Source organism: Barbus barbus (genome assembly GCF_936440315.1).
Source record: "Barbus barbus genome assembly, chromosome: 48".
Classification (NCBI taxonomy): Eukaryota; Metazoa; Chordata; class Actinopteri; order Cypriniformes; family Cyprinidae; genus Barbus; species Barbus barbus.
The window spans coordinates 21,799,942-21,822,089 of NC_136726.1; the positions used below are offsets into that span (position 1 = coordinate 21,799,942).

At 34.8% G+C, this 22,148-nt stretch overlaps 3 protein-coding genes across 3 annotated transcripts in view; all 3 read right to left on the reverse strand.

The window, feature by feature from the left end:
- The window catches only part of avpr1aa (arginine vasopressin receptor 1Aa), a 552,460-nt gene that overhangs the window by 21,009 nt on the left and 509,303 nt on the right, over positions 1-22,148 (reverse strand). The window lies entirely within an intron of this gene.
- Positions 6,385-12,012, reverse strand: cdkn1bb (cyclin dependent kinase inhibitor 1Bb). Its single transcript, XM_079411938.1, has 3 exons — positions 10,951-12,012; positions 10,132-10,248; positions 6,385-8,082 (listed from the first exon to the last, which is right to left on the reverse strand). The coding sequence occupies exons 1-2, from the start codon at positions 11,372-11,374 to the stop codon at positions 10,142-10,144; spliced, it is 531 nt and encodes a 176-aa protein (XP_079268064.1). The 5' UTR covers positions 11,375-12,012; the 3' UTR covers positions 6,385-8,082; positions 10,132-10,141.
- yars2 (tyrosyl-tRNA synthetase 2, mitochondrial) lies at positions 13,360-21,095 on the reverse strand. The gene is made up of 5 exons (XM_079411408.1): positions 20,308-21,095; positions 18,504-18,671; positions 17,865-18,020; positions 14,872-15,042; positions 13,360-14,591 (listed from the first exon to the last, which is right to left on the reverse strand). The coding sequence occupies exons 1-5, from the start codon at positions 21,066-21,068 to the stop codon at positions 14,432-14,434; spliced, it is 1,416 nt and encodes a 471-aa protein (XP_079267534.1). The 5' UTR covers positions 21,069-21,095; the 3' UTR covers positions 13,360-14,431.

Sequence of the window (22,148 nt, forward strand, 5' to 3'; positions counted from 1 at the left end):
TGTGGCCGTATTTCACACCAAACTGCCACCCATCAGTCTTCACTGCGTTACTTCCTCAAAGTGACTCGAGTGCGGCATGTGTGACAGGACATACGTCACTTCTGTAACCGAAATCGACGTGTTTCAGCAGAGGCCTGAATCCTCTTCACGACTGCCCGTCTCTATGGTTCGCCAGCCGTCTGAGGTCACACGCAAGTCATTTATTGAGAATTTCATCTAATGACGTGCATTGCGGTCATGGGAGGAAACCAAACGGGGAAGCTCAGAGATTTCAATGAACTGCACAAGCCCTTGTTTACAGGAAAGGATACGAGACCTGTGGTTTGTATGAATATGAAGCATTTTTAGTCTGGAAATTTCGTTTATGATATGTTTTTGTCTTTAAATCTCCAAAGGTTTGATTAGACTGTATTTGTTGTAGTCTGAATGCTACATATAGAACGTATATAAACTATGAAAGCTATTTTCATTGGTGGAATGAACTGAGAGTAGGTTAAGGTTTGGTGTTCCCTGTCCTTAAACAAGTGAAACGCAGAGGGCTTTAATAGGAAATCAGATAATATACCTGAGTATTTCCTGTAGTTTGTGTGGATGGACCTGAAAGCTCGTTCACTCACATGAATTAAAGGAAAAACGTATTATTCTCAGAGTTCTTGGCTGGTTTTGTGGTCATTGAGCAGAAATGCTGTAAAATACCATTGAAAGATGCTCTTATTAGGTACAAACACTGAGAGTTTAAATGCGTCTTATAAGGTCATGTAAATGTTTAAATGATGTTCTTTTATTGGGGGAAGGCCAAAGAGAAAATATTTTAAACAAATAGTCAAATTACTGCATCTACATAGTTATTTTTTTCCTTTTATCCAACTTTGTGAGCTGTTTTGAAAGTACAGTTAAATTATCATAAACTTAAATAGTTGTAATTATCTCATGTTTACCAAACAGTCACATTTATAACATACTAGCAGGTAATTTTAGGGAAGTTGAACAATAGATATACAGACCTGTTTAGGTTCAAGTGAAGCTGTCATTGAGGTTAAATATGGAAGCACATTTCTGCCACACATGTAAAACAAAAATACTTTAGTAATTCATAGCTATAGCATAAAATGGCAAAATGTTGATATAGTAAGTCATTGTTATGAGATAAAATGTAGAAATTATGACACAAGTTGGACTTCAGAGAGAAAACTTATGAGATAAAGTCATAATTATGACATAAAAAGTCACAATTTATAACAAAAATGTGGACTTTTCTTTTTAATTAGGACATATCAAAACCTGATATTTTTTTATGCATAACCACTTAAGAAAAAAATGACTGAAATAAAATGTCAAACATTTTGAGATGGTAAGTCATTATTATAAAATAAAATGTAGTAAGTCATGATTATGAGATTGGACTTTGGAGAGAAACTTATGAGATAAAGCCATTATGGCATGAAAAGTGATAATTATAACAAACATTTTAACTTTTATATAATAATAATTATAATAATAATAAATATCAAAAGTTGAACTTCTGTTGAGCACAACCATATTAGGAAAAAATGCTTTGGTAATGCATAACTATGACATAAAATATTGATAATTTGATATAGAATGCCATTATCATGAGATAAAATGTATGTCATAATTCAGAGAAAAGTGGACTTGAGAGAAACTTGTGAGACAAAGTCATAATTATGTAAATAAATAGGCTTAATTGTAGCAAAACATTTGATATATTTCATAATTGATATAAAAATTTAGAATTTTTTTGAAGCACAACAACATTAGAAAAAAACATTTTGAGATAGTAAATCATTAATATGAAAAAAAATAGAAATTATGTCAAATCAAGCTGGACTTAGAGAAATTTTTGACAAAGTCATGATTATAACACATATTTAGAATTTTGATGTATGAATGACATCATAATTGTGGCATCAAAAGTAGATTTTTTTTGTAATAATTTATTTTTCATGTCATAATCATGTTGTTTATCTCATAATTATGATGGACTTTTTTGTGTTTGTTATGTGGCTGAAATGGACCTCCATAGTTAAGAGTTGTTAAGTCAACAAAGATGGAACCAAACGAGATCAGAGCTGCAATTATGCTTGATTTACTAATGAATTATTTATTCCAGAGTCATTTTGCATAAAGATGAGATCTTCATTGATACTGACTGTTAAATATTAGTTAAATGACTAATGTATATTAATCTATATTAATGTATAGTAATGTAATGTGTTACTATTTCAATTACATTTATTTGTAATATCATATATTACTGTTCATATATTTTCTTAAAATAAATCTTTATTTTCTAATAAAAAACTATACTAGTTATATGGTAGTTATACATAATAGTAGTGTTTACTTTAATATTCCAAAGACAGTCAATAATGTGTCATTGTGTGCTAATTCCCCATCAACCTTTAAAGATCGTTTAGTTGTTTAATGTCACACGCTTCACATTTCATAATGATTGACTCCAAAACCACTGAAACTGAAATGAATGGAGAAGCACAGACGTTTTATTTTCTCTTTCTGACCGCTTCCTCCCCGTTTGGCCTGTGACTCAATGGACTCCCTGCGGTTCGAGTCCCGTCCATGGAACAATGAAGAGGAAATGTACGTTTTGCCCATTAAAGCCCATTGAACGAGGCTGGAGTGTTTTTCTGCTCTGCTGTGTTGACTTTCCCCGCAGCCGATTGGACGAGGTCAGGACAGTCAAAGCCTACATGACTAACGTTACGTCCCTTCTCTGTGTTTTTGTCCAAGTGAGAGTCCCAGACACAACAGAACAGCGTTTTAACCTCTCGAAAGACGGCTGAGGTCACACACCTGCGCCTCACGAGACCTCAAAGCGCCCACGCAGGTGTCTTCCTGTTTTTATTATGTGCATTTCATCCCTGTTTGCTTTTGTTGTTTTGACATGTGTATTGGTCTGGTATATGCATTCATTTTGGCAGAACAAGTTCACATAAATATTAGCTTGGCCTTTTAAAAATTGCACATTTTATCCCATATGGCAATTTTATTTTATTTTTTATAAAAAAAAAATAATAATAAAAAAAGGTTTTCAAAGTACACAAAAAATATGGTGTCAAAATACACAAAAACTGTATTTTCTAAACATGTATTTCATAATATATACATAAATGTATTTTCTAAGAATGTATTTCTGGCCTTTTTTGTATATTTTTGAAAAAATATATTTTTTAAAAGCATTTAACAATATATTTTGCCCTCCAAAACATTTTTACATCAACTTTAAAATGAAATTGCAAAAAATATTTTATCCCATATAGCAAAAAATATGTTTTTCAAAATGTTCTAAAATACATTGCAAAATATACCAAAAAAAATAAATAAATTCTTAAATATATTTACAAATATTTTCTACCGATATATGTTTGGGCCATTTTTTGTGTGTGTGTGTGTGTGTGTGTGTGTATATATATATAGTGCTGTCAAACGATTAATCGCATCCAAAATAAAAGTTTTTGTTTACATAATAAATAAAATAAGTACACAAACATATATTATGTATATATAAATACACACATATACAATATATATTTTGAAAATATTTACATGTATATACATTTATATATTTATATTATTATATGTTATATTATATATATCTATAATAAATATATACAGTACACACACATATATTATGTAAACAAAAATGTTTTATTTTGGATGTGATTAATCGCGATTAATAGTTTGACAGCACTATATTTTTAAATACAATTTTTTTTTAATATAATTTTTCATGTATTTCAATCCAAGAAAATGCATTCACATATGTCACATTAAATACATTTTGAAATATAATTTGGTATATGTAGGTTGAAGTTAAATATATTTCATTGAAGTTCACTGTTTATAACATATATTTTAGCCCCAAAAAATAAAATATAATTCCAAATGGGATTGCTTAGATGTTGCACACAAGACAAAAAAGCTTCGTTAATTCATAATTATGACACAAAATGTCCAAATTTTGAGATATCAAGATAAAATGTTGTATATATGAGAATCATGCCAAGTTGGACGTTGACATTGAAAAGTTGATTGAGCACAACTACATAAGAAAAAACTGCTTTAGTTATTCAGAATATACATATATTGAACTTCACTGTGTAAAACATATATTTAGCTTATATTTAAAATATTTTATTGCCAGAAACAACATTTTTTGCCAAATGGTATTGCTTAAATGCTGCTCTTCCATTGATGAGATGTAATAATGTTTATGTTGCATTTAAGTGTCACATTATCTCAAATATTTCTCCCGTAAAAATAGAAATAGAAAAAAAAAAAATTGTTAGACTGTAGAGCTGTAAGATTAATAGCCTTTCTGAAAATATTTAATAAGGAATGTTTGAGATGGCAGACTTGAAGCACCTTACAATACTTGCTTGATTGTTACAGGAGGACAGTGAGGAAAAACAGCTGTAATCTGCGGTTTGTGTTTCTCAGATGGGACAACCCCACCGTTTTGGCACTAAGCTCTAAACCCATCAGTTCCTGATTGCATTTCATAAAGGTCAAATCGTAACATCCGTAATCGGATTGGAAACTCCATGAAAAGACCTGTGTTTGTTGCTTGTCCCTGATCTGTGCGGTTAAGACGCTCTTGGGCAGATCGACTGATAGCATGTGAATAAACACATTCAAACCAGCAATTAAAATATCACTGTGGCTTTATTCTCACTCCTTCTGGCAAGAATCAGAACGACGTCGTGGATGAGCAAGAGTCGAGTGAAGGGCGATGAACTGACAATCCAGACTCTTCTGTAGTGCAAATAAAATTTGACATTTGGCGACTGTCATTTCAGATCTGATGTGAAATGATCGAATGAAAATTTGTTTCTTCATTAGATTTGGAGAAATGTAGCATTACATCAGTTGCTCAGCAATGAATGGGTGCCGTCAGAATGAGAGTCCAAACAACTGATAAAAACATCACAAGTAATCCACACCGCTCCAGTTCATCAGTTAACATCTGGAGAAGGGAAAAGCTGTGTGTTTGTAAGAAACAAATCCATTTTTTACTTCAAACCATTGCTTCTGGCCAAAATATGAGTCCATAATATTGCTTTCTCCAGTGAAAAAGTAGTCTGGTCTGAATCAGAAGAGAAATCTGCACAGACCAAGCACCGTTTACAAACCAAAACAGCTCTGTGGATTTTGATTTCAGGAGATGGGCTTTTTCACTGGACGAGGTGTTATTATGGATTATGGACTCGTATTTTGACCAGAAATGATGCTTTAAAGTTAAAAATGAATGATGAATTTGTTTCTCTTCTCAAGATATTAACTGAAGGACTGGAGTGGTGTGGATTATTGTGATGTTTTTATCAGCTGTTTGGACTCTCATTCTGACGGCACCCATTCACTGCAAAGCATTCATTGCTGAGCAAGTGATGTAATGCTACATTTCTCCAAATCTGATGAAGAAACAAACTCATCCACATCTTGGGTGGCCTGAGGATGAGTATATTTTCAGCAAACTTTTGGGTGTAATATTCCTTTAAATCAAATGAATTGCATTTCTGTATTTTCTATTTGACAGCAAGCATAAAGCATTTGTAGTCAGATGAAGTCAAAAATGAGACGTTTGCAGGTTAATGCAATACCAAACACAAGTGGGATGACAAACTAGCACCTGTGCCGGATCACCACACCCACTGTCAGTTTGTGTTTGAGTCACTGCTGTGACTAACTGTTGGCATGCGTGCTTCATTGAGACGGGTAAAGCTGGTCAAGAAAGGTCGGACAGTGCAAGGATGTGAAGTCAGTGTTCACATTGTTTTCTTGCATAAGCCAAAGATTGTTTTAGTCACTGGAATGACTAAAAATATATGCAGTATATATTTTTACTGTAGTGTTATGGAAGGCAAGTAACATTTAGTGGATTTTTAACAGCTCCAAAAATTACACGTTTTCTTAACTGTTGCTTTAATGTGCATTTATTGCAGGGATCGTGAATGTTTCAATTCTCTTGCACAGGTTGCATTTTTGAAGGTTTGCATTGACAATTTATTGCATGTTCAAATAAAACATTTGAGTTGGAATCATTTGTGCATTTAATCCTGGTTTGTTTGAAAAGTTTTTTTTTGGTGGAACCACTTCATGTGCAACTGATGCAAATGTGAGTTTAGCCTTTTAATCACTCAAAAATTGCACAATATTTTATATGAATCTTTTAACAATTTTGTTTCCAGATATATTTTAATATATGAAAAAAATACATAAAGGGCAAAAAAATATATTTTAAAATACATTAACATAAATACCTGTATATATATGTACCAGCAATTTTTTGTAGATTTTTGAAAATATAAAAAAAAAAAAGTTTTGCCCTCTTTTTTTTTTCTTTCTAGAATTTGAATGCAAATATTGGTTATGGCCTTCTAATCCCTTTTTTTGCAGCATAAAAAAAGTGATTAAAATTTTTTTTAGCATAAATTTTCTTTCTCAAATTTTTAAATATATTTAAAAATAAATATACATCTATAAATTATTTTGTATTTAATTTTTTTATATACAAAATATATATATTTTAAAAAGCATTTAAAAATATATTTTACCCTCATTTGTTTTCTTCAAATTTGGATGCAAATATCGGTTTGGCCTTTTAATTTTTAATATATTTTAGCAATATATTTCTTTAGTCTATTTTTATAGATTTTTGAAAATATGTTTAAAAAAAATTATACATATTTTTAAAAATATATTTTGCCTAAGGATTTTGAATGAGACTATAAATAAATCGCTGAATGATGGTTTAAAACTTTTAAATGTGCATTTTTTGCAGGAATTGTGAATGTTTTAATGTCTTGCACAGGTTGCATATTTGAAGGTCTGAAATGACAATATATAATGTTCAAATAAGACAGATATAGGTTAAATAATTTAATTATCTTTTAATTGATTGCAGCACGTTGTATAACCACACATGACAAAAAAGCACTTATCAAATTGTTTAATCAGGCTCAGTTTGCAACCTCTTACAAATTGTTAAAATAATATTTTTTAAAAATCAGAAAAAAGAATCCACCAAAAAAAAAAAAAAAGCATTTACAAAAATAATGACTCAAACCTTGACCAAAAAAAAAACATTTTTAATTTCCCCCAAAAAAGCTTGACATAAATAAGTTAGTTTTAATTTCTCAGTGTTTTTACAAAGTTATGTACACAGGTACATTTCAAAGTTTACACAAATACACAGGCAGTGAAAATCGTTCAAATATTAATATTTACTTTATAAATACAATTTTGCATCAGGTTTCACCACAGAATCTAAGTGTTTTAGATGCATACGGCTGGTGGGGCGAAACGCCCGCTTACGCAAGACAATAAGGCTAAATCAAGGGTGATCGAGTCGAACAAAAGTGAAACGAAAAAATATTATCAGTAGAAAATTACAGATGATCAAGAGAAATAATTTAAGAGGGTGAGAGATGTTTCTCCTCCACGGAAGTGCCTGATACTGGTAATATTGGTCGATGCTACAAGGTTTGACCTCAGAGTTTCAACTTTTACATCACCTTCAAAAACAAAACAGGCCGAGATGTTCAGATCCAACCAGATCTATTCATAGAACTGCTATTGTGTGTACCTCATCTGAAGAAAAAAATATAGTTTTACAGCCAATATAAAAACAGGCCTTCAAACCGTGAAATAAACATGAACAGCATTTCGGAAATAATCTACACACGGCAACGGTGGCTCTTCAAGACAAACCAAACTCACACCAAAATAAAAAAAAAGCACAAAAAAAAGGCAAAAGATAGAATTTTTCCAACATAATACTAATTATGTGCTACATATGAAAAGGAACAAATATATATTTATATACACAGGTAGTATGAAAAACAAAAATGAGCAAAAAAGGAAATTCAACCTAATTGCACACTGCTACATACACTGCTTTTTTTCTTGAGTGCCAGAACTTTAGTGTTTGTTTCAGTGCTTGAACACACTCTTAGAGTTGATATGTTTTATTTTCCACTCGTTCCTCCGATCTTTCGTTCTGCAAGCACTGAGGTCATCAAACCCACAACGTCAACTTCAGCCCTGTCAGGAAATACAAGAGAATTAGTCAGAAACACGCTTTTAATGAAAATAACATCTTTAGTACACATTTCACAGCATTGGTATTGAACTATTATGAAAGCAATAACTCCCATTTAACTATTTTTTGTATGAAAGCCATGGAATAAAACGATAATTGTGAATTTATTCTCACAATTCAGACAATTCAGCAATTCTGAGGAAAAAAGGCACAAACTCAGAATCTCAGACTCTCGCAATTCTGATGTTCCTCTCAGAATTACAAGAAAATATATATTTTGAAATTACAAGTTTGACTTTTTTCCTCTGAATTCATTTTCTCAATTGTGATTTTTTTTCCCCCAACACACAAATAAAAAAAATAAAGGTTATTGCGACTTTTTAAAATCACACAAATTGTGAGTTTAAGAGTTTATATCTCGCAATTTAACATCTAAATAACTTCTAGGTAACTGCGAAAAAAGTAATTGCTCATTTTTAACCACACAAGTCTGACTTTTGTTCTCGCAGTTGCAAGTTTTTATTTAAAAATGTATTTCTCAGAATTCCGAGTTTATTGCAATTCTGACTTTTTCTCGCTAATCCTTCTGACAAATCTCGCAAATCAGTTTTTTGTTGTTTCCGACACATAAATAAAAAAAAAACCAAATGGTAATAGTGACTTTAAGCACACAATTCTGATTTTTTCTCTGTTTACATCTCGCAATTCTTTCCAACACACACTCAATAAATAATAAAGCTATTTTAATCTCACAATTCAGACTTTATATGTTGCAACTCTGACTTTTTCTCGCTAATTCTTCTGACAAATCTCGCAAATTTGATTTTTGTTGTCGTTTCAGACACGCAATAAAAAAAAAAAAAAAAAAATGGTAACAGCACACAATTCTGACTTTTTTTCTCTGTTTGCATCTCGCAATCCTTTCCAACACACACACAATAAAAATAAAGCTATTTTAATCTCACAATTCAGACTTTATATGTTGCAACTCTGACTTTTTTCTCACAATTGCAAGAAAGTCTGAATTGGTAGATATCAGCTCAGAATTGCAAGAAAAACTCAAATTGTGAAATAAAAAGTTGCAGGTCGCTTGTTTATATTTTCGTGTCGTTATTCAAATTGTTTATTTTCTACACCATGCATACTATAAATATTTTGACGTGTAATATTGTAAAGTTGAACAATCATGGCAATAAAACCCTGTTGACTCGAACACAGAGATAAATACGTGAGTCACAGCACACCACAAACCAGACGAGCAGCAGAACCCGCAAAAACCTGAATGAATAAAAAAATTAAATAAAAACACGCTGGAAAATGAGATCATGAAACATTTCGAGTCCCACCAAAGCAAAACACTCTTCATTACTAATGTTATGACTTTATAAATGTGCTGTTATTTGCTCATTGACTAGCAGCCCGGTGACATATTGATTTGGCAGGACGTTTCCTCACATGACTAACTGAGGTAACACTTACATCAGATTTGTGGACTCAATCGATTTAGACATTTAAATAGAACGCCTTCAAGTTTAAATGCAATTCTGCGGTGTTGCATTTCAATGCACTGAGCGAATCCACACGCTTTTACATGCATGTATATTAAACGAAGGCCGGTTCTGTCCAGGTGTAAATACAGCAGAAAATGAGTGAGCACACTGCTGACGTGTAAAATGTTTTTCCCTCTGAAGGAAACTCGAGCTCTCGTAGTAAACCCACCATATTAACCCTTTCACAGACTCTAAGACTGCTCTTCAATTACACACTGAAACAAAATGTGAAGTTGAAAGAAATCAACAAATAAGCAGAAGTAATGCATTGCATTCAGTGAAATTTTAATACAGAAAACCTATAGTAGTTCCTTGTCAAATGCACTCCAATAAACTATGATTTTTTAGGTTTACAGTGTACTTCAAATAAATGCATGTTTAACATCTACATCAGATGAACATTTTAACATAGGAAAAGCACTAATGAACTTAACATGCTATTCTACATTTCTTCTGTGTATGTTCAAGTTCAAGTGTACAAAGAAACCGAGTTGTGCTCACCTCATGGGGTTTATGTGGCAGTCGGGCTGGGGTGTTTTCTGGGTTTTTTGGGCTTTCTGGGCGTCCGGGTCACTTCATCCACGCAGATGTGCGAGCGTTTGCTTTGACACGACGAGTCTGACACAAACAAAACATCCCACATGGGTTAAAAATCAAATAAAACTGACATTTAAGAAACAAATCGTGAAAATGTCATTATCTATCAATCTGAATGGTTTAGAGCATTCAGATGCAACTATGTTGTAATGCTTTTTTTATTTGTAAAGTACATAGAGTTTATGCATCTACATTTATTACATCTATCAAACTTTGGGCTTAACGAGGTTAAATCAAAATGCAATTGCATGCAGATAGATATTACAAAATGAAAATTCATATTTACAGGCTGAGCACAAAACCAGTCTTAAGTCGCTATTTGTAGCAATAGCCACTATATGGGTTAAAATTATCCATTTTTCTTTTATGCCAAAAATCATTAGGATATTAACTATATTTTGTACATTTCCAAGCATAAATATATCAAACCTTAATATGCATTGCTAAGAACTTCATTTGGACAACTTTAAAGGTGATTTTCTCAATATTTAGATATTTTCTCAATATTTTCAAATAGTTGCATCTCAGCCAAATATTATCCAAACCATACATCAATGGAAAGCTGATTTATTCCGTTTTCAGATGATATATTAATGTATAAAAGATGCATAAATCTCAATTACAAAAAATGGACCCTTATAATTGGTTTTGAGGTCCAGGCGCACATATAATTTGCAGTTATCTGAAATTCGTGAGAGATTAATGAGATAATTCCGCACATACCGAGACAGGAGCTTCTTTTCCTTTGCTCTCGGTCTTTTTCGGGCGTCTCCGCGCTCTGCTCCGTTACCCGACAGTCGTGATTGCCGTTAACATCCACGTTATTATTCCCAGAGGAGCAAGTGTGAAGATCGGAGCCCTTGCCCCGCTCCGACCTGCTGTAGAAACCGGGCACCGAGCTAATATCCAGCGCTTCCCACTGGTATCTGCCGCCGGTGCGCGGCGTGTGCGTAGAGAAGTCGAAGTTCCACGCGTCGGACGACGCGTCCTCCATCGCCTTCAGCTGCCGCTGGAAGCCCTTCTTTAGCTCTTCGTGATCCACCGGACCGAACAGGTTCCGACACGCCGACGGCTTCGGCTGGTCTGACGGTCGCGCCTCCATCCGCTCCAGCGTCGGGCTGCCGTTAGACAAGCGAACATTGGACATTTTAATGCGTTCAAGTCGAAAACAAAACCCCAGAGCGGTTACAGAGCGTTCCCTCCTGCGTTAACGCGATCCGAAGCGACGGGCGTAAAGCAAACTCGCCGCATGAGCGAAAAACACGGACGCGCGACGATCATCAAAACAAAAGCAGCGCTCGCGATGGCCGCTCCTGTCAACTGCGCGTCGTAGTAAAAAAGGGGAAGAGAAATAACAAGGCGAGGCTTTACGTAGGTGTTACGGTTTAACTGGTTTCCGTGTTCTCCGGTGACCAGCTTCCTGCTTCAGGTCCTTCGCTCCAGATGTGATGGACGACCGCAGCAGATTCGCCGATTCTGAAAGCACAAACTGACCTGATATTAACACGTGCTCTCATTACACGAGTTTGGTATTCTTCTAATGATTACAAATTAATGGTGTGGCCAAAATATAGTTTTACTGTCACAATAAGTTAACGTCATTCTCCAGCCAAAGCACTTCTAATGCTGCTGAATGATTATGATTTGATCAGAAAAATCGCACATCGTCACAACGAATCCCATTAATATAAACACTGTTATTGCATAACAATCCCGAAGTTTAAGTTAGCGCACATCCCCCGCTCACACACACCCTAAAACACCCTCGACGAGCCTCCGAGCTCTGACGGGACAACGAGTCGATTCGTTCGAACGGATCGTTTCCGAATCGGTTCACTAAATGATCCGTATGGACGCCTAATCGGTATTATAAAACCCATTTCTTGTTTTTATCTATTGTTTAATTAATACAAATAATCTGAGCACATTATAAGATTAAATCTGTCCATTACGAGGTACCCAGATTTTACGTCTTAAAATTACACAATATGGTTTATAAAATATGACATTCACAGATATTAAACAAAGAATAAAAAATTACTAGGATATCAGTACATTCATGTCTTACCATTGAAGTGTAAAGTTTGTATTTATGTGTTCAACGCAGCTAATGTTGTTACATTTTCGAATAAATTGCTTTAAAAACGTGTTTTCTAATGTATTTTCCATGTATGTGCTCCATGTTGACTAAATGTTTTTTTTCTGCTGGCTCAAAAGACTCAAGGGTTTCCTACAGGCGAGTGATTCACAATCATTTATACGATTCACTTCAAATGAACGATTCTTTCGTGATGCTGACTGTCAAGTTCTGAATCAAGAACAATGGAATCTTGTGCAAATGCTAAAAATTCGCCGTGAAACCGAAACTAAAAGCGAAGAACAACTTTATCAGGAAATGCATGATTGTTCTAAATATTGTGCAAGAAATCAGATGAGAATATATAATTTTCTGCTGAGTAATGCAATGAATGAAAGACAGAACTTACTGTTAAAATAGTTTAAGACTAGACTTGATCTTAGAGTTATTAACAATGTGGTCATGGCCTAACAATTGAATATTGATGGTTCCTCAATATTGTTCTTGAAATTCTATGAGAATAAATTTATGTTCAAAACTTAGTAAATCTAAAAGTAATCAATAAAACTTAACCTTCACAAGTCTAACACTTCCTATGTGATGAACCATATGATTCATAAACTAAGATATGCATTTAAGATGGTTTGGTTTCATTACCTGTAATGTGTTAATCTCTAGTATCTGAAGAGGACTTGAGACACTAACATCACAAAATGTGGAAGTACTACAAGAGATTCACTAGAAGTTTAATTTGTTCCTAGAAGTGAGAAGTTGCCAAAACATTTCCAGGAACAGCACTGCCCCGATCAGACCTCGCAATAGCCCTGCGACTCACACTCGAGTCTGTATGAGTTCACCTGGGTCACAACCTGCAGTTTTCAGAAGTGTCTTCAGCTTTCTCAACACACGGCTTATTATAATGATGACATGCCTGTTTGCCAGCATCTCTTCTCCTGTCAACACACCAAACTTTTGTCAGTTTAAGAAAGCTCAAAACAAACTTGCACGCTTTTTACTTAAACTTAAATTCATAAACGTTTGACAGGTTTTTTTTAAGGCACTCAAAGGCTGTTTATTAATGTTTTTTTGTGCCACAGATCACCTTTACTGTGGAAGCCTGTTTCCGCCACTGAAAAAAACCCTTTTATCTCTCAATTTTCTGTTTCTCCAATCTCAAAATAGTGTGATATAAACTCAGAATTCTGACTTTTTCCCCTTGCAATTCTATTTTTTATTTATTTTTTGCCACAGAAAACATTTTATTTTACAAGTTAAGCTTGTAATTCTGACTACTTCTAGAAATTGTGAAAAAAGGCAGAATTCTGAGAAGAAAAAATCTGAAGATCCGAGATATAAACTCAGAATGTGTGATAATCTGTGTTAATATCCCACAATTCTGACTCAGAATTGTGAGAAACACACTCTCACTTTTTATATTGCGAGATAAAAAGTTGCAACTTTTTTTTCCTGTGACAGACATGGGTTTCCACTCCTAGTATATCTGTAAAAAAATACATTTATGCTCTTATTTAGCTTTCTAAAACGGTTTAATTTTGTATTTATTTCATGCTCTTCTTGATCGTACAACACATTTGCTGTTTTTAAAATGCACTTTACTTGAACTTCAGCTGCTTAAATTAAATCATATTTCATTTATGCATACTCTTCACACTCATGTCACTTTCACCTCAAAAGCCGAAAAAAAACATACAATTTCACATAATATATTTAATTAAAGAGTTGAACGGAACCCAGTTTTCCAGTGTGATTTAAAATCAGGAGCGTATTCACACATCAAACCGTGTAATTTGTCCAAATAAAACAGGCACAAACAAGGCAAAGTCTGTTCTCACGTCTTTGATGTAATCCACAGACATTTCCCAACAGCACAATTCAATTTAACATATAATTTCAAAGTCTTTGATAAGCTCAAGCAGACAGAGCACAGGTTACTGTCCTGAAACCAAACAGACCTCTACTGACTACTGCTGGCGAGCGCTGGGATTTTCCAGTTTGTTTTGAATGCAAAAATGCATTTGTCTTTTCATGTCTTTACAAATCCTGAGGTGTCTGGGATGGTGGTCGGTTTGTCTATGGAACAAAAATGTCTATTTCCAAATTGGTAATTCACATACTAAGCCACTTCAGGATGTAAAAGTTCCTCTTTCCCACTCGGATCAGGCTGAGTCCGTTAGAGAGAATGTGCTGACCCAGAACCAGAACTTGCTCGGGGTTTGCTGTCCTCTGGTGGTTGATCCAAACGCCACCGTCCTTGATCATCTGATACCTGCTCAGAAAGGAACAATGAAAATAAACAAGTAAATAACTTGAAGCAAAAAGGCGTCAATGCATTTTAAAATTAAATAAGGTATCAAAAAGCATTCCTTCATTTGTTGTTCTTAATCGTTTAAGACCTGGACTGAGCCGGTTTCAAATAGCAAGTCACTTGAAAGTGATACAAAACTGTAACTCATAGGTTGAATAAAAAGTAACAATGTAACAAAATGTGTTGAGAGTGCGTTACATTTAAATCGAACATTCCAAAACACTACTGGTAAGATTCTCACCCGCGTGGTCCCTCAGGAATGGCTTGTACTCTCCTGCAGGCGTCCAACACCGTTGTTCCTGGATCCAGGAAAATCTCATGGAACGGAGCCTCTTGGAAAAGCTCCTGGAGTTCAGTGTCACTCATCTGCTCCAGAGCCTCAATGTTACTGTGGTACAGAGCATTGGTGCACCTGTGTGACAGATGGATGGAAAGATAGATCTATCATTTATTATTATGATTTATCTAGATATATCTCAGGGGTGTTTCCTCTGATGAGGCAAGGGAGGCAGTGTCTCCTCAAAAAATTGGATGAGAAAATAATCGATATTACAAACATAAATCGCAAATATTACTAAATATCGCATTAAAAGTATAAAAGTCACTTGTTTTTTTATAAAGTAACGCTGTCAAACAGCGACACCCGCAGGTAAAGTTACAGAGGAGGCTTGCCTCCCTTCAGTCCATAGACTTAAAACTGAGACCCTAAAGTGTGCAGCGACTTTTCTGGAGGCTCATTGAGATGAATGGGGGAAAGTCACGTGAGAGGCGGCAATGCCTCCGTCGCGCTATAATTGGATATGATCGGTTATGTGATTGGCTCCTGCGATAAATCCCGCCGCTTGTTTTCGTGCAAGTTCTCGGCCTGAATGAAGAAAATGATGGCGTTATTGACTAATTATAAAGTAAGTAAACAACTCTCCTGCTTAGATACCACTGCTTTGTCTAGTGTTTACATTGCTTTTATGACGATGATGACCCGAAAATAAGTTGACTATTAAAAAGAACAGCTGAAGATCAGTCCACAAATAAAAAATATTGGTAACATTTTACAATAAGGTGTCATTTAATATAACATGAACAATGAACATTTATTACAGTATTTAGCCTATTAATACAATAGGTTAATACAAAAACAGTTCATTGTTAGCTCATGTTAGTTCATAAACAACAATAATGCATTAGTAAATGTTGAAATTCATATTAACTAAGATCAATAAATGCTGTAGAAGTAGTAGTAGTTGTTTATTCTTAGTTCATGTTAACTAATTAGTTAATTAATGAAACCATATTGTTTCCAGAATATTGTTCAAATTGTTACTGCCATTAGTTATTATTTTGGAATAAATATAAAAATGCATAAAAACACTATGAAATGTATAATTAGTATTAAAATGATTAAATAAAATAAAAAATAATATTAATAAAATACAAAATAATTATATTTGTTCTCTTTTTTATGTAATATGTGACAACATTAAGTGTAACAGGGACACACACACACATATATATAAAACTGCCTCCTCATTTTAAAACACCAACGCACGCCACTGATAGATATAAATATATATATATGGGGGAAGTTGTGGCCTAATGGTTAGAGAGTCGGACTCGTAATCCAAAGGTTGCGGGTTCGAGTCTCGGGCCGGCAGGGATTGTAGGTGGGGGGAGTGAATGTCCAGCGCTCTCTCCACCCTCAATACCACGACTGAGGTGCCCTTGAGCAAGGCACCGAACCCCCAACTGCTCCCCGGGCGCCGCAGCATAAATGGCTGCCCACTGCTCCGGGTGTGTGTTCACGGTGTGTGTGTGTGTGTGTGTTCACTGCAGTGTGTGTGTGTGTTCACTGCTGTGTGTGTGCGCGTTGGATGGGTTAAATGCAGAGCACGAATTCCGAGTATGGGTCACCATACTTGGCAGTATGTCACTTCACTTCATTGGAACAGTTAAGACAAAATTTGTTGTCAAGAAAATGCCACCAGATTCATTGGGACGTGCTTCATATTGCATCAGGACAATGACCCAAAACACCCTGCATGTTCAGTCAAGGAGTTTATAAGGGCAAATAAATGGAAAGTGTTAGATTGCCCAAGTCAATCTCCAGATTTAAATCTGATTGAACATGAATTTCACCAGCTGGAGAGGAGAGTAAAGGCACAACTGGGATTGGCTGCATTAAAGGCTGGGAAAAGTATTTCAAAGGATGAGAGCAAGAGTCTGGTGATGTCTATGGGTCACAGACTCACTGCTGTGATTGTGCTCAAGGGATCTGCAACTAAATAATAGCTTTTAATCTTTTATATCTGCCTTATGTTTACACACACACACACTGTGTGTATATATACACACACACTTGACTTGTGTGTGTGGACTTGAATATAATATTAATTTAAGGTAGATTTAATTGTATTTAATATTTTTATTTTATTATTATTAATATTATTTAATCAAATAATACAATTTAAGTCAATAAAGGAAATAATACTTAATACTTTTAAACCTTAAAATATTTTATAATAATTTAAATTTATATAATAATAATGCTTAAATATTTAAATAATACATATATAAAATAATACTATAATAATAATTATAATAACAATTATTATTATTATTGTTGATATTATTACTATCAAAAATACTAATTAAAATAACATTTTGCCACACCTGCCAATGGCCAGTGACAGGAGGAAAATTATCGACCATAAATATTTTTTTACCGGCCATGAAACTGTATGTGCATTATTTCATTAAAAAAAAACAACAACTAAAAAAACCCAGGCAGAACAAATTAGGGAAAAATCTGTGTAATTATTAATATTAATATTTATTATTATTTAAACAAATAATGAAAACGAAATCAATAAAGGAAATATCATTATAATACTATTAAACTGTAAAGTATTTTATTTGATAATTGCACCAAACCATATCACATTGTTACAATTAATAGAAAAGTTGCTAGAATTTCATATACTCGCCAACACTGATTTTTACTCACAACTGGCGCTTGGTGAGTGATCATTTTATGCTCTTTATACATATCAGTAAATAAGAATGGCAGATGCTTATGTGCAAAGCTCGTTGCATCATACCCAAAAAGACTTGAGGCTGTAATCGCTGCCAAAGGTGCTTCAAGTAAGTAAGTACTGAGTTAAGGGTACGAATACTAGGCTCAATTTTGATTTCATGCTGCTGACTTTACAGACGTAAATCAGAAACCGGGTATCTTGCCTTTTGGCGCTTTCTAAGCCCTCTTTCCCGTGGACCAGCTTGGTGACTTCAGCGGCCAGGCGTTTGTGGGCGATGCGTTTGCCCGGATCCTGCTTCTGCTGCTCCATCACCTTCTCCACCTCAGCCAGAGACAGGAAGGTGAAGAGCTTCAGGTACCTGGAGGGACAAAAGGGTTTCGGAGTAATAATTATTTTTAACCACAAAGTTTGGGATTAAAAATATATATTTTTTGAAAGAAATTAACACTTTTATTCACCAAGGATGTATTAAATCGATCAAAAGTGACAATACATACATTTATAATGTAAAGATTTCCATTTTAAATAAATGCTGTTTATTTGTTTCTATTCAGTAAAAAAATCCTGAAAACAATGTATCATGGTTTCCACCAAAATATGAAGCACAACATTGATTCTGATCAGAAATGTTGATATTGAGCAGCAAATCAGTATATTCTGAAGGATCGTGTGACACTGAAGACTGTAGTAATGATGCTGAAAATTCAGCTTTGATCACAGGAATAAATTACATTTGACAATATCTTCTCATAGAAAATAGTTCCTTTGAATTTTAATAATATTTCACAATTTTTAAAACCCATGTTGAGTATGACGTCACGCTCTGTGGTTGGTAACTCACCCCTCCACGCTGTTATCTGGCAAGCGGAGGAAGTACTGGTAGAAGTCGAAGGGCGATGTTTTATCTCTGTTCAGCCACACAGCGTTGCCGGCCGTCTTCCCCAGTTTATCGCCCATCGAGGTGGTGACGAGCGGAACCGTCAGGCCGTACACTTCCTCTCCCGTCTTTCTGCACAAGAGTCCTTATTGTTTACTACAACTTCTAAAATCCCATTCATTCATTGAAATAAAACTGAAATATAACAGGTGGAAAAACGTGAACATAAAAAACCTTAAATTAAGGCAAGGCAAGGCAAATTGTATTTGTAGAGCACAAGTTTAACACAACCGTAGTTGATCCAAAGTGCTTTAAAATAAAAAATAAATCTGAATTTAAAAGAGAAAATGACAAGAAAAAAGGCAAAGGAGAATAAAACAAGTATCAAAAATAATTGAAATGTAAATACATAATTTAACACCAATTCAACTATTCAAAGTACATACACAGCATCACTCAAATGCTAGAGTAAAGATAAGTCTTTAAGCTGGATTTAAAAGCATCCAGTGATGGAGAAGCTCTGAACACAAGATCTTAATGACCTAGAGGCATAATAAGAATTCAATTAAATTAAAAATGTTATTAAATTTTCTGAAATTAAAATTAAGTTTAGCAACTATTAGACATAAAAAGTTTAAGTTGAAATATTAAAATGACAAACTAAAACGGAAAGAAAAATAAGGCTAAACAGAAATATTTAAAACAAAAACTAATAAAATGGCAAAAGCACATAAAAGTACAAAAACAAACTAAATTTAAAATTAATTTTAAAAAATTCAAAATTTTAATAAATACTAGTTATCAGTATTACCATCTACCAATGCTACCATCTTAGTATTATTATAATAACTGTGGCACAACTGTGGCCACAAAGAATAATAACTGTGGCACAAGAATAACATAAGATCACACTCCTAGAAACACATATGCATGATATTAGAGATTCTCAAATATTATTTGCACAAATTTCATGCCGCACTGACTTATTTGTCATAAAATGAAGTTATATGATAATTATATAAATCCCAAACGTGCCACTAAACTCCTTTATTAGCATTTTAAGTTTTACGATTTAGTGCCATTACTGGAATCATATAATGTCAGGTCTTATTTGAAGTAGATTACATTTTTTTTGTGATAATATTATGGAGATACACATCTAAAAGAAAACATTTTCACTATAGTGCCATGCTTAAAAACAGCCATTTTTGTACTGTATATACACCCAGTCCTTCGTGTTGTTTTTATGGTACGTGTCTGAAAATATGCCACTTAATTTATATATACTACTGTTCAAAAGTTTGGGATCAGTGCAATTTTTAATGTTTTGTAAGTAGTCTCTATTGCTCAGCATGGCTGCATTTATTTGATCAAAAATACTGTAAACAAAATATAAATGTTTAAAATTTTCTATATATATATATATATATATATATATATATATATATATATATATATATATATATATATATATATATATATATGTGTGTGTTTTGTGTATATTAAATTACTTAAATTTCCTAATTGAACAAGGGCCTAATCCTGGTTTAGTCTAAACCCTGTCTGTGAAACCGGGCCTTAGATTAGTTGTTTATCTCATATTTATTTAAACAGAAGAATAAGGGAGCCCTGTTTGAACAAGCATTGAGATCGATTGGTTCTGTCTTTAAGCATTAATTAATTAATGTTTAAAAATGCACGTTAGATTAGAAATTTAGAATCGATATTTTCACGTGAGTGGTGTTTACGGTGCAACCGAGAAAGTTACCTGTGGATGAGCTCGTGTCCGCTCATGATGTTTCCCAGCTGATCGGTTCCTCCCAGCTGGATGCTGCAGCCGTGCAGCTGATGCAGACGGTAGAAGTCAAACGCCTGGAAGATCTGGTAGGAGAACTCGGTGAAGCTCATGCCCTCCGCGCCCTTGAGCCGAGACTGAACGCTGTGGCGGCTGAGCATCGTTCCCATCCGAAAACTTCTGCCGACCTCCGAAAAGAACTCCAGCACGCTCCAGTCATTGTACCAGCTGCGGTTATTGAGCATCGTGAACCGGCCTAGCTTACTCGAGTCCGGGCAGAAGTACAGCTCGTGGTGGGTGAAGATCCGGTGGAGGCTCTCCAGAATCCCGCGGGAGTTCTGCTCCACCGCAGCCGGCGAGAGGCGCTCTCTCTCGGCAGACCTCCCGCTCGGATCGCCGATCTGCGCCGTGGCTCCGCCGAGCAGCGCGATGATGTCGTGCCCCGCGGCTCTGAAGTGCAGCAGGCCGATGATGGCGAGCAGGTTCCCGGCGTGCAGGCTGTCCGCGGTCGGGTCGAAGCCGCAGTAGACGGTCTGCGGAGCGGACCGGAGCAGATCCGGGAGTTCCGCCTGCGCCGCGTGCTCAGGAAACGACTCCTTCAGGAGGCCTCGGTTATGCAGGGATAAGAGCAGCCCGCTTCTGCTAGATGGAGAACAGTGGAATGAAGTTTTTAAGTAAGATGTTTTGACTCGTGAATGAACTCGACAGCATGACCGCGCAATGGACGCAGCCATGTTTGAACGGGAGGTTTGATGCACGCTTTCGCCAGCTAGTGGACAGATGTGGGAGTGTAGAAATACAAATTAGTAGAATGGCAGTGAACTGCATTCAAAGTTTAGGTTTTTACATACTTTAACGATACTATTACTAAAGGACACGCGTGCAAAAGGCACTGAAAAAGATGTATTCAAAACAAAACATGAACAGTGATGGCCAAAATGATTAGAACACTAATATTTCCAGCAGCTAAACATGGTTTTAAGTCAGTTATTTCATCCTTTTCTGTAATGTGTCAGGAGGAAATATCAGTTTACATTTCCAAACATTCATTTTGGCATTAATTGTAATAATCCAGTGAGATTTTTGTGCTCCACACAGAGATCTGATCTGATCATCATCCAGTCTGTCTGGAATAACATGAAGAAACAGAACAAACTGAGACAGACTCGATCCAGAAGAACTGTGCAGAACAACGTCTCCAAGACGCTTCAAGAAACCCACCTGCAAAGCTACAGAACTGTTAAAAGTTTTAGGCACTTGTGTAAAAATGCTGTAAAATGAGGATGCTGTCAAAAAATAATGTCATAGATTTTCTTTATCAATTTACTTCTATTAGCTAAATTAAATCAACATTTGGTGTGAGCATCCTTTGCTCCCTCGGTGCACTTTCAGGGAGCTTTGCTGGTAGGTTTCTTGGAGACGTTGCCACAGTTCTTCTGGATTTAGTCTGTCTCAGTTTGTTTTGTTTCTTCATGTCATTCCAGACAGACTGGATGATGATTTTCTGAAGACAAGTAAACAGTGATTAAATAAGAATAAGAAACTAATTACAAGCAACAGGACAAAAAACTACAGTAGAACAAATGCTATACATACAATGTATAGACTAGTGATCAAATGTATAAAAACACTGCACATTCTTCACTGTGTAAATTAAATATTTCTTCTTATTAAATTTACAAATGTGATTTATTAAAGAGCAGTGAGAGATTTTCTCTTTTGTTGTTTGACTAACATGAACGTCACTTTAAGAGCTACCCCGATCCAATATTCTGTACATTTCGAAATAAAGTGCATTAAAAGTCAATAAATCC

Coding starts and splice junctions, on each gene's coding strand:
- cdkn1bb (XM_079411938.1), bottom strand. CDS start 11,374: ATGTCCAATGTTCGCTTGTCTAACGGCAGCCCGACGCTGGAGCGGATG. Junction 10,249..10,950: donor GAAAAGAAGCTCCTGTCTCG/GTATGTGCGGAA, acceptor TGTTTGTGTCAG/ACTCGTCGTGTCAAAGCAAA.
- yars2 (XM_079411408.1), bottom strand. CDS start 21,068: ATGGCTGCGTCCATTGCGCGGTCATGCTGTCGAGTTCATTCACGAGTC. Junction 15,043..17,864: donor GGCTTAGAAAGCGCCAAAAG/GCAAGATACCCG, acceptor TCTGTCACACAG/GTGCACCAATGCTCTGTACC. Junction 14,592..14,871: donor ATTCCTGAGGGACCACGCGG/GTGAGAATCTTA, acceptor CTTTCTGAGCAG/GTATCAGATGATCAAGGACG.